This window comes from Fusarium tjaetaba (assembly GCF_013396195.1).
Source record: "Fusarium tjaetaba strain NRRL 66243 chromosome Unknown NRRL66243_c0000163, whole genome shotgun sequence".
Taxonomy (NCBI): domain Eukaryota; kingdom Fungi; phylum Ascomycota; class Sordariomycetes; order Hypocreales; family Nectriaceae; genus Fusarium; species Fusarium tjaetaba.
In genome coordinates, this window is record NW_023501359.1 from 111,900 (window position 1) to 127,546 (window position 15,647).

At 50.1% G+C, this 15,647-nt stretch overlaps 6 protein-coding genes across 6 annotated transcripts; 5 read left to right on the plus strand and 1 right to left on the minus strand.

Annotated features, from left to right (window-relative positions):
• Positions 1 to 284: 284 nt before the first annotated feature.
• On the plus strand, positions 285 to 2,930 carry FTJAE_7925 (osomolarity two-component system response regulator SSK1; the record flags this gene model as incomplete). The annotated part of the gene is made up of 2 exons (XM_037354689.1): positions 285 to 2,681; positions 2,733 to 2,930. 2 exons carry the CDS (start codon positions 285 to 287, stop codon positions 2,928 to 2,930), a joined length of 2,595 nt encoding a protein of 864 aa, XP_037205013.1.
• A 746-nt stretch (positions 2,931 to 3,676) lies between these two features.
• Positions 3,677 to 4,820, plus strand: FTJAE_7926 (uncharacterized protein; the record flags this gene model as incomplete). Its single annotated transcript, XM_037354690.1, has 2 exons — positions 3,677 to 4,102; positions 4,278 to 4,820. 2 exons carry the CDS (start codon positions 3,677 to 3,679, stop codon positions 4,818 to 4,820), a joined length of 969 nt encoding a protein of 322 aa, XP_037205014.1.
• A 212-nt stretch (positions 4,821 to 5,032) lies between these two features.
• On the minus strand, positions 5,033 to 5,842 carry FTJAE_7927 (tyrosine phosphatase; the record flags this gene model as incomplete). Its single annotated transcript, XM_037354691.1, has 1 exon — positions 5,033 to 5,842. The coding sequence occupies one exon, from the start codon at positions 5,840 to 5,842 to the stop codon at positions 5,033 to 5,035; it is 810 nt and encodes a 269-aa protein (XP_037205015.1).
• Positions 5,843 to 9,264: 3,422 nt separating this feature from the next.
• FTJAE_7928 (membrane-associating domain protein) lies at positions 9,265 to 9,930 on the plus strand (the record flags this gene model as incomplete). Its single annotated transcript, XM_037354692.1, has 3 exons — positions 9,265 to 9,411; positions 9,530 to 9,679; positions 9,757 to 9,930. The coding sequence occupies 3 exons, from the start codon at positions 9,265 to 9,267 to the stop codon at positions 9,928 to 9,930; spliced, it is 471 nt and encodes a 156-aa protein (XP_037205016.1).
• A 2,993-nt stretch (positions 9,931 to 12,923) lies between these two features.
• FTJAE_7929 (uncharacterized protein) lies at positions 12,924 to 13,475 on the plus strand (the record flags this gene model as incomplete). Its single annotated transcript, XM_037354693.1, has 1 exon — positions 12,924 to 13,475. The coding sequence occupies one exon, from the start codon at positions 12,924 to 12,926 to the stop codon at positions 13,473 to 13,475; it is 552 nt and encodes a 183-aa protein (XP_037205017.1).
• A 646-nt stretch (positions 13,476 to 14,121) lies between these two features.
• Positions 14,122 to 15,155, plus strand: FTJAE_7930 (uncharacterized protein; the record flags this gene model as incomplete). Its single annotated transcript, XM_037354695.1, has 2 exons — positions 14,122 to 14,450; positions 14,537 to 15,155. 2 exons carry the CDS (start codon positions 14,122 to 14,124, stop codon positions 15,153 to 15,155), a joined length of 948 nt encoding a protein of 315 aa, XP_037205018.1.
• Positions 15,156 to 15,647: the final 492 nt, after the last annotated feature.

Here is a 15,647-nt window from a genome sequence, read left to right on the forward strand (position 1 = left end):
AGCTTGCTTTGAAGGCCTGTCTGTCTGTCTGCTTGCCTCCACTGTCGATAATATTGCGAAGCTCGGTACAGACCATTCACTTGCAATTTTTTTGCTGTCTTCACTCATTCACTCATTCAGCATTCGTCTCCTTTGTCTAGATTAATCCTTTGCCCGAATTTCGCCAACAGTTGGGCCGTTGTCTTAGTCTCCCTGTTATATCGCCTCAACCTTCAAACCTCCAACTCCGACTCCACGTACGTCCCGGTCGCGTCCTGCCACCAGAGGATGCCAATGTCGACCTAATGGGAGCTACTGATATCGCCTCGCGCCTTCGAGCCAAGTTCACCAAAAGGCGACACTCGACGGCGGGTTCACAGGCATCTTCCAGTCGGAGCATTACCGACGCCACCTCGTCGTCGTTCGGGAGTCGTCACCTATGGGATCGCGATCGTTCTCGAGCTCGTGACGGAGATGGGGACCATTCTTCTCAGCGGGCCGTGAGCAATTCGAGGGGCACCGTGAGTAGCCGGCGTGGCATGACAGCGACGCCCGATGGTTCGCATCGACAGCGAGAAGATGGCGATGATGTCGCAAAGCTCGAGGGTTCTCGGGAGGTTTCAGAAGCACCAAAGTCGAGCTCAAACTCAAACTCAAACTCAAATTCAAATTCAGAGTCGGCAGCCAAGAGTTCCTCGGAAATAGGTGCTGAAGCAGCGGTCCCACCCGCTAACGACAATTCCACAGCACCCGACACCACGAGCGAGCCACTGAAACAGCCGTCTCCGCCTATAGATCAGCAGAGCCTCGATGACCTGGATGAAGAGCCTGATACAACCGCCACTAGCTCTAGCGACCAGCTCCCGCCCCATAGCGATCTGCACCCGCCACAACCTCATCCAAGACTTCACTTCAATCAACCACCGCTGCTCTCCCCCTCACTTCACCCTTCGGAACAGCCTTCACCATCGCGTCTGCGCCAGGCGAGCTCCAATCTCGACCGTATCCACGAAGACTCCCAGGACTCGGAACCCCCATCACCTACTGCGCGCCCAAGAAAGGTCGCAAGTCTCGAGTTGGACGCTGGTTCTGAGCTTGCTGGTCACAATGACGACGACGTGTTGAGACTCGACCAAGCTCCCCACTCTCCAAAGTCTGCCGCCTTTGTGCCTCTGGCGGCAGCAACCTCGACGACATTTGTCGCTCCGTCTCCTGGCCTTCCAACAGCTGGGACCCCTGGCTCTCCATCACGACCAGCCCCGCCGCCCAGGCGACAGAGCTTGCTATCGAATCGCCAGACGACATTGATCAATACGCTCCTTTCACCACCCGTAAACGAACCTGGATACAACCAGAGCACCACATACGCGCCTATTAACGGAAATATGGTGACCCGAAAGATCTGGGTCAAGCGGCCTCATGCCTCGCCGACCCTCGTCACCGTCAACGAAGACGACCTGGTCGATGATGTCCGCGATATGATTCTACGTAAATACTCAAACTCACTCGGTCGAAGCTTCGACTCTCCAGACATTAACATACGCATTATTCCTCGCGATCAACATTCAGAACGTGTCCTCAACCCTGAGGAGCCAATGGGCCGGACTCTCGATGCTTATTATCCAGGTGGACAAACCGTTGAAGAAGCTCTAGTAATTGACATTCCAAGGCGTGCTCCTAAAGCTTCCCCGCGCCCCGTCGTTCCAGCCTATGTTGGAAACATCTACTACAGCGAGGACGGTCGGCCTACGGAAACAAGTGATGGCTACTTTCCATCTGTCGCCGCCCATCCTGGCGCTGTCGGCTCACCACATCTTCCAGTTGCAGTTCCGGCGCATGTTAATCCTCAGGCCCCGCACTCAATCGCAGTATTAGGGACTGGCCATATTCCACCGATTCCGTCGCCTGGTAGATCGCGCGCATATCGCGACCGTCCGGATCGTCCCAGATTGGGCCGCACTCATACATCGTCGCCAACACTGATTGCCAATGGCTCTGCCGTGTCACTGGCTGCCGCCGCCGCCGCGAATCATGCGAACCACGGTACGCAACACTTCAACCCGAGGCTACCGCATTCACGAACTCATTCAAACTCTTCAGATCAACCTGGTATGCCACCTGCTGCCCCTCCTCTACCGACGCCTCCCGCCCCAGAACCTTCGGCAGTCCGTGTATCGACACCTCCAGTCAGGCCAACTTCACCTCGACCTACGGCGAAAACCAAGAAGAGCAAGAAGGCCGAACATCCTAGTTTACCACCGGGCATGCTCAATGGCGGTGTGCCTCCTATCAACGTCCTGATTGTGGAAGATAACCCTATCAACTTGAAACTTTTGGAAGCCTTTGTGAAGCGCCTCAAGGTGCGATGGTCAACCGCCATGAATGGAAGAGATGCTGTAAAGAAGTGGAGGGCTGGCGGATTTCATTTGGTTCTGATGGATATCCAACTCCCAGTCATGAACGGTCTCGAAGCGACTCGTGAAATCAGAAGATTAGAAAGAGTCAACTCAATTGGTGTCTTTTCATCATCACCAGATGGTGTGGTTACGACGGAAAACCCCGACGAACTCGACGACAAAGACCGCCTACAGAATCCATCATTGTTCAAGAGTCCTGTGATTATCGTCGCTTTGACTGCTAGCTCCTTACAGAGTGACCGACACGAAGCTCTAGCCGCTGGCTGTAACGACTTTTTGACCAAGGTACGCAAGTCTCACCGACAAACAGAAATAAGTAGCTAACTCGTGTTATAGCCCGTCAATTTTGTCTGGCTAGAGCGCAAGGTAATGGAGTGGGGTTGCATGCAAGCCCTCATCGACTTTGACGGCTGGCGCAAGTGGAAGGAGATTTCTCAAGAGGCTGAAGAGACCGCCGCTGCTAAGAAGGCAGCCGTCGCCGCAGCTAAAGCTAAATCAAAGAAGAACCGCCTCTCGATGACCAAACCCGGCTGATAGCTTCAGTTGGATATACGAAGATACATGCTTTGGCACAACTGGGATGGTCTCGAAAGTAGAATATACGCCAGGGAACAACACATATTCTGGCACAACGCGAGACTAACCAAAAATGAGTCATTGGTATTATTCACCCGCCGGGGCAACAGCAAACATGAGTTGCCTCAGAGATCTATCTGCTACCTATAGTTTTCGCCATAGGATTAATGCTTGGCATTTGATGTTTGTCGGGAGCTGGGTAAGAAGGGAGTTGTATAATGGACGCAAAGCATGATGGCGCAGGTAACAGATACATACGAATACCAATGTTTATAATGCCATGAGACTTGAATAATACACATCGAGAAGACGCAAGCTAGAGTTCGAGGTGATGATGTTTCTCACGAGGTGAATCTAGAGCTCGAGTATGCTTCAGCGAGCGAGATAAGTCCAGTCCATATTTCGTGCTGAGCTTGAGAATCAATCAATTAATCATTTCTCATATCATCTCAGACGAGAGCTTCCATCATTGTCCCACTGATTGTGCCCCATCTGATGTGGATCGCGAGGTTGGTGATGTCGGGCCGGAATACGGAATAATTGGACCCCCGGGATGAAAATTACTGCACAGTTGGAACAGCATTAAACACCTCCAAACAAGTGCAGCCTTTTCCCGACCTGACATCCAACCAATTCTAATCAATTGGACCTGGGTCGCATGTAATGCAGCAGAGAGTCAGAGAGAATCTGAAACCGCTGTAACCATGCCTCCTCGAGTGCGCGGTGCATCGACGCCGCTGGCTGGCCTCGATGCCACCATTTCCCTCTCCACGAGGACCTCCGCTTCGTCTCCATTCCTCCGAACCTTCTCGACAACACCATGCCGCGAGAAGATGAGCAAGGGTCGTGCGCTGATGTTCGAGTGGTTGAACTCAGGCAATGGCAGGAATCTAGCCGAGCCTGGCAACGGTCCTAATTACCTCGGCCCTCACAACGACCAGCCTTTCCCTCTCAACCCCCTCTTCCGAAGTCAGCCTGTGCTCTCGGATCAGACGAGGGAGATCATCTATGAGAAGGTGACGGCGAAGGGCATGTCTCTGAAGGCGGTGTCTGCTGAAATGCACATCGATGTGAGGAGAGTTGCCGCTGTTGTGCGACTGAAGGAGGTTGAGAAGCAATGGCTCTCCGAAGTAAGTACCATCCCAGTGAAGCTCTATCTGCCCTGCTATATGATGAGACCAAACAAAATTTTCGATTAGTCTTGAAGACACATACATGGTTATACTTTTATATACTCTGATAGCATCATCTGGTTTTGGGCTTGCCTTTTGTACTCTTCTGATAGCAATGCTAACCAACCTCAAGGGCAAGCAATTAGCAACACCATATGCCAAGGCAGTCATGAAGATGCTGCCAAAGACACACTATAATGAAGGCGAGGAGAATATTCCTCATGAGCCTATCAACGAGATTCACGTACACAACCTTACCCTACAACAACTATTCACACCAGTGTCTGAATCCCGACACTTCACAAGAGAAGATGCCGCCAAGGCCTTCCACGACAACATGCTGTCCGCCGATCAGCGATCACCTCAACCTGAGCTCATCAAGATGGAGCAAGCAATTCTCAAGGGCACTGCACGACCAGAGGCAGTAGCCAAGTTCCAAGCAGTCACACAGGCAGACGAGGACAGGGTAGCCAAGAAGATTCTGGACCAGCGTAAGCGTGAGGAGGCGCAAACGAAGCGTGTCAAGACAGATCGCTACGAATTCAGATTCAAGGAGATTAACGTTGATGATGTTGGTCGTGATGGTCGATCAAGGAAAGGAACTGGCTGGCGTTATGGTGCGCCATTCGAGGACCGCAAGCGTGGGTTGGTCAAGATTCCTACGTCGGTGCCTTGAAGTGTATGAATATATATGGGATACGGAGTGGCGAAACTGTACTATACGAATACCAACGCCATGTATTAATTAGACATGGACTGTATACTCGTCGAGAGATGATGAATAGCGCTTGCATTTCTGTATGTGGTTCCTCTATAATTGTGCTAAATCTGTGTCATTGCCATTGATGTTCATCATGATCCTGAGTCATCACTCGTAACTCTTCAACACTATTGCCTGCTCTCCTCGGGCACGATCAAGTTCTTTCGAATCTGCTCCAGATCCTCCTTTGTGAGACCACAGTTCTTGACCACATACTCCTCGACAGAGCCATGTTGTTTACGAAGTGCTTCCAAAGCAGCAAGCATGTTCTCGGGCTTGGCTCCCAGCAATCGTTGAGCACCTTCAGGGTTGGCTCTCAGTTCCGGGCTCTTCATCACAGCAGCAAGCAGCTCCTCTCGAAAGTCACCAAGGCCAACCTCAGTCAAGCCATACTCATGAGCAATAGTCCCTTCATCCACACCACATATGGATAGGATGAAAGCGCAGACTACACCAGTTCTGTCCTTGCCGGCAGTGCAGTGGATGAGTAATGGTGAAGGATCGGGTCTGGCAAGATGTGAGAGGATAGTGTTGATAGAATCCGTTCCCGTCTCCCAAATTCCCCGATACGCCTCAACGAATCCCTGGCTCCCTTCGGCGGTATAATTGCGAAAGCGCAACGCAATAGCCTCTGGGCCGTAGTCCTCGTCTAAGAAGACCGGAGTAAAGATCCGTTGGGCGCCGGGCCACTCTCGGGTTCCGGTAGCGTAGCGCTCGATCTCAGTTCGCGAGCGCAAGTCGTAGACATGAGAGATCTTGAGTTCCTGAAGCGCCGAGACGCCGTCTTCGGTGAGACGGGATGGTTCTGCGGAGCGGAAGATGAGGCCGGGTCTGATTGTGTATCCGGGGCGGGACTTTATAGGCAGCGGATGACCACCGAGATCACGGAAGTTTGCAATGCCCGCGATGGGATGGAAAGGAGGGCCGAGATCTGCCATGACTGATGACTGAAGTGGAAAGTAGTGATAGCTTGCTAAGATCTAGTACAGGTAGAGTTATTATTGCAGCGACCAAGGCTGACCTGGTCAATATGAGAGTGAGTTCTCATATACAAATAGCGGTTAATGCTGGTTAATGTTGGTGGAGGTGGGGCGTCATCCATCATTCCTCGGTCCAGAGACGGGTATAAGTCACTGCCAAATCTAGAGCCTCTTCCAACCAAAAACCACGTTTCTGTCTAAAGATTGCTCATTTGTTTTTTAGACACTAAAGTTTGGTCTAAAGCTTTGTCTCATTTTGGAAGTTCCAAGTTTGTCAATGTCCACAAACACATAGACTTAGAACTGGTAGGCTAGTAATGATGAGTCACTTTGAGGACCATGTTGTTAAAGAGCGTAAGTAGTTGGATTTTCTATGATAGACAAAGGAAACAAATCAAATCAAGCGTGAGCCCCCTTCTAAGATTCTAAGCTTTTGAAAGACCAGGTATTTTGTGCAAAAAGCCCAAGACAAACGTCCTCCAACTCCAAAGATCTAGGCCGTCCACTCCACATCTCCTAGTAATACAAGAACCAGTCTTCAAGAAGCGAAAGATACGACCTCAGTTGCAAGATCGAAGCGAGACGGTCCTTTCACATCTTAGCAGTAGGTGCAGCGGTCGCAACGACGGGTTCCGCAATCGGGGCAAGCAGGGTTGTTCGCGATGGTCTGCGGGCCGTAGCTGCAATTGCACTGTGAAGGTCAGTATATCTTTGTACAAAGTCCCAGCTTCAAACTACTCACGCAACACCATTGAGATACGCCGTCGACGAGCTGTCCGCGGTTGCCAGCAGAGCAGGCGGTAGAAGCGCTGGAAGTGGTTAGAGACTACTGTTGTTGGTAGTGACAGTGGATGTTCTCGACATACAAGTTAATGGCAGCCATGATTGATAGTATTGTTGGGTTGTTTGAGTAGTAAAGTATGAGGTGTAGTGTTGGGTATGCGTAGACACAAGATGTGCTTTAGTCTTAAGAGTGTTGGTGAGTGGTGAAGTGTATTGGTATCATGATCAGAGACATGCAGATGACCATGGTTATATAGGAATCTATAGACAGTTCAATCCAAGGCGTACATGGTCGAGGGGCCTGTAAGTTCCGAGTTCCATCTAGCAACAAGTCCATTGTAGTTGACACAAATCACACGAGATGAAGTCCAAGTCAGTGAATAACAAGGATCAAAGTTCGAGGCGATAGCAGTGCCACTATTTCGACTATAGCTGCGATGATTATCTGCTTGAAAGCGAGTTTCCATCCTGTAGTGGGAGTACGGAACAGGTTTGCAATAGTCATTGTTTGGCTGGGAAGCGAGGAAGACAGGATGAAAGGAGGGATACCTCAGGGGGGCTCCTCCAGGGTGATTGAGCATAGCCCTGTTTCTGGAAGCTTTAGGCTCATTGTTCTTCGCGAATTCGAAACGCTTGACTTGTTTGTTAGAGCAAGGCAGCGACTATGAATCAGTCAGGAGTCTTGTTTGGGATGGAGTCTCGTCTCGTATGCGAGGCGATGCTGGAAACTAGACTGTGCCCCAACAGCATGCAGCTACAGCTACCTAGGCAAGATTATAGGGAGTAATACGGCATTTTAATTCATTCTAGCACCCTAATTCGCCTCGCATTCACGGGCCCTGCCTACAGAGAAACCGTTCACTCAATTCAATGTTGAGGCTCTGCGTGGATGCGGCTTAAAATGTGAGTCAGCGAATTGGCTGGCAGATAAGTTGGTAGGCTGAGTCAATGAAACAACACCGCCCCAACTTCCCTGTCGACCATGTGGTTCTAAGTCTAACCAGGCTTTCTAGCCAATAAAGTCCAATTTTGTTCACTGTTTTAGGCATGAGTTTATTAGTCTCGTCCGCCGTCTCCAACTCCTCAGAAGCGAGGGTTGGAGCGATGGTGGGATTGCCAATATGAGCATTTCAACGTCGTATCTTCCCTCGCATTTCTGATTCTCTAATACTCGTTATTGGCCTCAGCGTCTGCCGGAAACGCCGTATTACTCGGGGCATGCAGCCAAGATCGATGATGCTACACATGTTCCTGGACGAATCCGGGGGTTTGGGTGAAGCAAGCCTACCCTATTCTCAAACAGCACTTTCAACGTTCACATTGAACACATGGTCAGGACAACAATTTACCAAGAGCTTTAGCATAGCCTCGAAACTATCAAGGTAACAAGCTTATTCGATAGACTCAGGCAACGATCTTTATCCTCGTCAACAGTGGAGACACTCTTGTCATGAGTGAGATGGTTGGGCTTGAAGCCTATCCAATCAACCTCACACTCTCGTCCCCTCGTATTTCTCACCGACTTCCCAAAACCGCATCAACAACATTGGACTTCTCAAGGATAATAGCGTAGTCAACTCACATGCTATTCTTACGAAATATGTGATTTTCAAGTCCACGTTAATTTCCCACTTGTATCATTACGTGAATCTCAAAAAGTCACGCTTGAAATTGTCCTGCGCGCCATTAACTTGGCTGACTTACCTGGTAAGCCTCAATCAGACATTATGACCTCAAAACTTCGAGAACTCTTCTTTATCAGCACTAGCTTCTCGAGAACACCTGATCTCAAACATTTGCATTTTCAACGATGCACATTCCTGAACCCACAGGCCGAATTCCGTTGTTTGTTTACGGGGCGACAATCGTAGGGCGGTCGTGATAGTGATGTAAGATGGGAACTGTTGCAAGTGTTGACGTTGACGTTTGAACTTTGAAAAGACCCAAACCCAAGGTTGGAAATTATCCGCTAAGCTGATTAAACTTTTAACAACTCACCCGCTAACAATTTTCAGCTCTGCATGACTTTCTCTTCCTTGGTTGAAGGGATCACAAGGCGGCCTCTAAGTGCGGAGGTTCGATAATCCGAAGCCTCTAGAACAAGAGACTCAGGGTCTAGATGTCAGAGTCAGGGGTCATGCAGCGACTAAAACAAGCTTGCTTTGCACTACGTCATAGGGTCATATCAGTGAATCACGACAATTTCCTAGGGAGAAATTAGACTCTGTTGAGTTTTAGGTCGATCTCTCGCTTCTTAGGTCGCAGGAATGACGGCAGAGGCTTCCCTTCGCTACGTATTAATTGACAGGCGGTCTACCCTACGAACGAACGAGTGAGTGAGTTTTCGCCAAGCTTGACAATTTTGCTCGCCCAGTCAAAGTGACGCTTCAGTGACCAGCTCATTTTCTTGACTCACCCTAATCATCCTAATAAACCCGCGATCCTCTTTCCTTTGCGTCTGAGCCTGCAATCAATTAATCACTGACCCGCTCCGACCTACGATAACCTCTTCTCGTCAATCTTTTCTCGTAAATCTCCACCCTCTTTGCGAGATCCCGTTCGAATTGCCGACACAAACCACAGCAAGCAAAGCGACCATGGGCATCAAGGATCTAGCTATCAGCTATATGGTGTTTTCCACCATCCACTTGTTCCTGTTCGCACTGGCTCTCACCACTATCGGTTTGTATGGTACCGACCTTCATAATGCGAACAAGCAGGGCAAATACTCTGATTCTAAGTGGGTGAGTGACTTGCTCCCTCCCTCCCTCCCTCCGTTCGTCAACGTGTAAATACACATTGTTACCATGCAATGCAATACAATACAGTACAGTACAGTGCTGACAAAAGTTCAATGCACAGGTCTACGCCGTGGTTGTTGGTAGCATCTCTGCCGTGACATGTGTACTCTACTTTATCCCGTTTGTCCTGCGTGTCGCCGGCTTTGTTGTCGCGATATGGGACTTTATTCTATTCGTCCTCTGGATCGCCCTCTTTGGCGTCTTTGGCAAGGTATGTTCTATCATCCGTCAAGTGCTTACTGCAAACGATCGGCGGCATCGTTTGGCTGACATTTGTGAAACCTGCAGATGTACATCAATGAGGACGCCGAGGGTGACGGTGGTGTCAAGCGCATGAAGAACGCGGTCTGGGTCGATCTGGCCAGCGCCCTGCTCTGGCTCATTGCTACCTTGGCGGCCCTGGGCTACTGGTGGAAGCACCGTGACAATCGTTCCCGCTTTACTGGCCGCGCTCGTGTCTGATGAGACACAAACGGGCGCATCTAGCCCCCTCAGAAAGAGACGGACATGTTGAGGATGGTTGCATATGGGATACACAAATGCAACTCGCGACGGAGATATTCGGCAATGGTAATGGAACGGTAATGGAACGGTAATGGAACGGTAATGGAACGGTAATGGGAAGGGAGAGGGAGGCCTGCAGGTCGGGCTGTTTGAGTGTGTGCGTGCTTTGTGTGTCTGTATGCTGGGATGGGAATGGACGAGACGAGATGAGATGTTGGCACGACTTTACTTTGATACCATGGTTTTCTTCTGTGTTTCCTTACTTTTCCTTTTTCGACAAAGACTGCTTGTTCCTGAAACACTAATATCTGCACCGAACTCAAAATTTATCGCTATCAACTGAATCGAGAATATCACACTTATTAGTGCAACCATCTACGCCAGCCTCCCGTACGGCGTGCAACATGGCTTTGTGAGATGGGTGGCTAGATCTACCAATGGCCGCCGGCATGAGTGAAACTTGGTCAACCAATGATAGTCAACGGGCAGTCACTGTAGGATTCATGCTGTGAAATAGCCACGGACATTGGCATTGGCAACACAAAGCCAAGAAGAGTGCAGCTTGCCGAACCACCGTTTACGCCAAGACAGAGTGATATCCGAGATACCCTTTCGTAGTACCCTGAAGAGCGTCGATATGGGACCACCACGGAGAAGGATGTTGCACCAGTTTGACCAGGACCTAATAAAGCAGAAGAGAGAGAGAGCAAAGAGGGGCGAGCGTCGATCGTCGATCGTGGACAGGCTCGCCTCCAACGCTTCCGAGGGGTGATGTGACGATGACGGACTTTTCCTCAGAGGGAGAAGGGGTCTTTTACCCCTTCTTTCAAGGGTCCGGCGTTCGACTGGCTGCGTCTCTCGCTCAGACCTTTGTGTCTTGACCCTGACCCTCAAGGGGATTAGGATTTTCGACTCACGGGCGAAAGCAAGCGGCGCTTGTGAGCGGGCCAAGCCAAGCTACTCTCTTGCCATGACGTCGATCAGATGCCTGATGGAAGCTTCAAGTGGGGGCCGCTTCTAAAAGCCCGTTTGTTTTTGGGTGCAAGGATCTGTTGATCTCTTGTCCTCTTTGTTGATACCGGCGGAGAAGTTGGGCAGCGTTGGTGGTGATGTGAGTGTTGATCGTAGCCGTGTAGAGGCGGTAAGTTAAGCGATAAGAAATGCACGTGGAAACATTCTACGACATTTGACACTGAATACGAGCGGTCAAATGCTCAAATGTCTCATTGATACCATCTCCTTTTTCCGTTGATGGTGGTGGTTGTGAGTGACCAAGTTGTAGTGATACGAGGGTCTAAGATTGCGAATACCCATAATGGGAATTGTTAGCAAATGTGATCATAAGTTCCTGGATATAATATTGACCACGTATTATCGACCTTGCATGTACACAATACTATGGTACATACTCCATACATACGCGCAAAATTGTCTCTCCACAAAGAGTGACTGTGACTGTGACTGTGTCTTCCAAGACTTGGAAAGCAGAAATATTCGCGGAGTCGGATAAATGCACCGTTGATACGGAACGTCATTGACCAAAAACAAACCAAGGAGGGGTCTCGTTTTCAAAGGGTCCCTACAGCAAATCTCAGGGACTAATTCGTTAGTTTGCTTCGTCCAGGACGGGACGTTGACCGCGAGTTCTAATTCGTCTCTGCAAGGCATCAGAGTCTGGCCATGGACGGGATGGCACAGCAAGAAAATAAAACCCAAACGAGACCAAACGCTGTGCTTGGTCTCTTTGTTTGCGTTGGTGACTTTTGAGTGGCTCACAGGGTCGTCCCGCATGTATTTCCTTGGCATTCTGTACGGTGACGGCGCATGCAACCAGGTACAAATCAAGGGTCAACCCAGCCAGAGTGTGCCTCAAAAGTCCTAGCGGGATACCTGCCAAACTCGTGGTTGCATGTCGCGCTTCCACAACGGGTACCTTGTAGCGGGTTCCAGCATCGGAAACATTGGGAAACCCGCTACAGAGGGTCGTACGTGGTGGAAGCGATCCACTAAACCTCGCCTTTGCCCTGGATCTTGGGCTTCTCTGGCTTCTGGCTCTGCGTCCCGATGTTCCTCGCTTGATACTCGCGAGTTGATTTGTTGGAGCTCCCACTTTTTGGGGGTTGGGAGGCGTTGGAAAGAACCTGACCAGGATGGAACGGGAGAGGCAAGATCAATTCTGACATTGGCATCCATTGGATCCATGGAAGAGTGTGTCTAGAGTGTGTCTCGCTTGCGATAACAAAACCGTTTCGGAACCCTTCGATCTTCATTTCTTAGGGAACCCTTCATTTCTCGCCCAAATAGGCATACACTTCACTCATCTTACCTACTGTACTCTCCCGTACTGTACTGCACTCCTGTGCTTGTGCATGCTCTGCTTACATACTACTACACTGCAGTGTCATGTTGTGTTGTGTTGTGTGTTTGCCTGCCTGCCTGCCTTTTAACATTACATCTTGACGCCGCCATCACATTCTTGAGTTACAGCTACCTACCTTATCCATTCGCCTCACTTCTTTTATCCGTCCTCCGTGGCATTCCGTCCAATACATACACATTCGAAAAAGTCACTCTATTGTACTCTTATTATCTCCTCTTGGCCTCCCGTCATTTGCGACACCGACACGACCTGCCCCTCATTGTTAATCATCAAACCTCCCCGACTGCCGCCGCCCTCCCGTGAGCTGAGCGCGCATTCATCCATTCCCGTCCCCTTGATCTCCTGGTTCTTCTCAATCCTCCAAATATATCTACTTATGCAGCGACGTTGGCGCTTGATTCAAGACTCCGGCTGGGTTCTCAGTCAGGCGAATAGTTATTCTCCAAGAGATCAAAGACTCAAACCTCAGACATTGAATCACGACTGCAACCACGATATGGCCAGTTTTGCAAGAACCATCAAATCTCCTTATCTATCACCCCGACTTCGACCTTCCATGCCGGGGCGCGCCATGTCTACGAACTCCGACCAAGCTAGTAGTAGCCAAGCCAACCCTCCTCCTCCTCAAAGCCCACGATCAGGTGAAATTATCGGCGAATTTGACCTGTCTGGACGAAACACCCCAGCGATTCCATCCAGAAGACCAAATGAACTACAAGACGGGTTCTTTGACCTTGATGACATTGAACCTCGTACTTCCTACTTCTCAGGTAAGTTAGCATTGGCATTGACATTCATTGTACGGAATGCTTGGAATGCACATCCAATATCCAGTCGTTTGACCCCTGATTGCCAATCCATCCCCACCTTCCTCTCGATGATCTTCATCACCTGGCCTCAAGTGAGTGATCTCAAGCTTCGTGCGGCCGGACGTCGGGGCTATCCTCCGGCCGACGATCCCGGACGGAGACGGGCGGTGCTCAACCCGGCAGCTGGCATCGCATCGCATCGCAGCGTGCAAAAAGCTCCTAGGCGAGACACGTTCTTCTGCTCAGACTTGGTTCGGCGCCACAAGTTCCCCTCTACGAACCCCAGAGACCCTGACACATGGCATAAGCTCTAGTTGTACACCACCAGAAAAAAGTATGTACAACGAATAGATGCGATGCTGTGTAAAGAAAAGGGGTGTTTGTTCTGAAGAGGTCGAATCATGTAAGAGCTTGTCCCTGTCCTACAGCGCAATGCATCAATAGTTGTGCCTATCAACGCTATCCAAGTTGGCTATTGGAGCATCCTTACCAATGATGCATCCGGCGATTGACTGGACTGGCGCAAAGCGCGCGGGGCGGGATTGAGGTCTCGGGAGGCTCCCGCACCCCCCGTTTTCGAGAATGCCATATTGGCTGGCTTCTCAAGCTTGACCATCTTCTACATCCATCTCTCGAGTCGTTGCTCCTTGATCGGCTTGACTTTGTCACGCTCCCCAATTTCCACAATTCTCCTCACTTTTATTTCGCTCATCTTTTCCTTTTCCTTTTCCCTTCAAATCATCTGCCCCTTCTCCACCTTCTTCTCAACCATTTCCGAGTCAAAATGTCTCTTGCACCGGGATGATGGGCCTTGCTTTATCGCGCTACTCGTTGCTCTCCCCACACTCACTTCCCAGCCATCGCGGGGTAGTCTAGTGGCCCCCATCAAACCATCCCGGGGTTGGCCGTTGAGTGACGCCTGGACTGGCCCTGAAGTGCACTACCGGCTTTTGCTTGAAAATGTTCTTATATCCTGTGCTATTCCTCACTTATCCTGTTTTCGATCTTGTTGTCATCGACCCTCCCTTGGCCACTACGCATTCGGTCATCGTAAACCTTATTCTTCTTACTGGTCTTCCCTTTTTACTTACATATGTCCCCTCTTTATTAGACGACAACGAGAGGTCTGCTCCTGGCACTCCATCTGCTCCTCCATCTGCTCCCTCAACCCCGCGCAGCCGCAGCCACGTTCGACCTATAGCTATCGATCTACCTCAAATCAGACGTTTCACTTCCGCTCCCGCACGCACGCCTCCCGAACCCTTATCAGCAAGAGGTGACCTTCCTGGGTAAGACATCCATCCATCCATTTCCCGTGTTCTCTCAGTCAATTCCATTCCATTCATCTTTACCACGTGGACTAACACCGTTGCAGAGGTTACTTCCCACTTCACGAGGATCCCAACAGTCGTGTCCATCGGCCACACCCTTTCCAGCATCATCCCGACACTCGCATGAGTCGTCTCATCTCTGAATCTGGACCAATCTACGCCGACTCTCCCACTTCTCATCCAGCTCAAAGTGCAGTCATGTCTCACTCAAACACTCCCGTCGCCTCTTACCTTGCTCCAGGCTTCCATGACCAGCCTGTCCCCATGGGCAAATACTACCCATCCAACTACGAAAGGAAATATGGCGCCCAATCAGTTCGACCTCCCTTGTCTGGAAGCGTATCCTCCAATGTTGGATCCGATTCCAGTGCAAGTGCCCAGGCGAAACTCGACAGCGAGCTTCGTCGCAAGTTGATCCAGTACAAGCGCGATATGGTTACACAAACAAGTATGGCTGCAAATGAATTCATTGGTAGCTCGGCCAAGTCTGGCGACAAGCCTGGATTGTCACTCAATGACCTTCCCTTCCGGGACTGGAGCTTTGCTACTCCCGGCTATCAGAGGCCCTTATCCCCCAGACTTGCTCCCATATCAAGTCCCGGTCCTATCACTCCCATGGAGCTTGAAAAAGCTGCCGCTGGTGGTGACTACATGAGTCGCTAAAAAAAAAAGGCAACATATCACAAATTTCTTTCTCTTACCAGTTACTGTGTTGGGATATTGAGATAGAGTGGCATATGCATACAGATTGAGCATGGTTCTTGCATCGAAACTGGCTGGACTTGTTATTCTCATTTGACAAAGGGCGTTGGTTGGAGGTGAGCCCATCAGTGGCCTGATATTCCTCCTAGGTGGCATTCAGCGTGTTATTTAGCTGCATTCTGGTACAATTTGATACTGTACGTGTTGAGGCATGATACCCATAGAATACATTTCATTTGTAAGGACTAAATGGTGACCACCGGGCCACCCATCTCCGCAGATAAGTATATGCTGTTCTCCGTGATGTCAAAGTGATCCGTAACAGAGGAGATGATAGTACTTTTTGATGTAGCAAGCATGTCAGACGGTGGGACTAGGTAATGATAACGCAGTACCATTGAAGACACTGTTCCCGTTGAACTGTTTCCCTTCCATGCCAGCTCCATCGTGTAC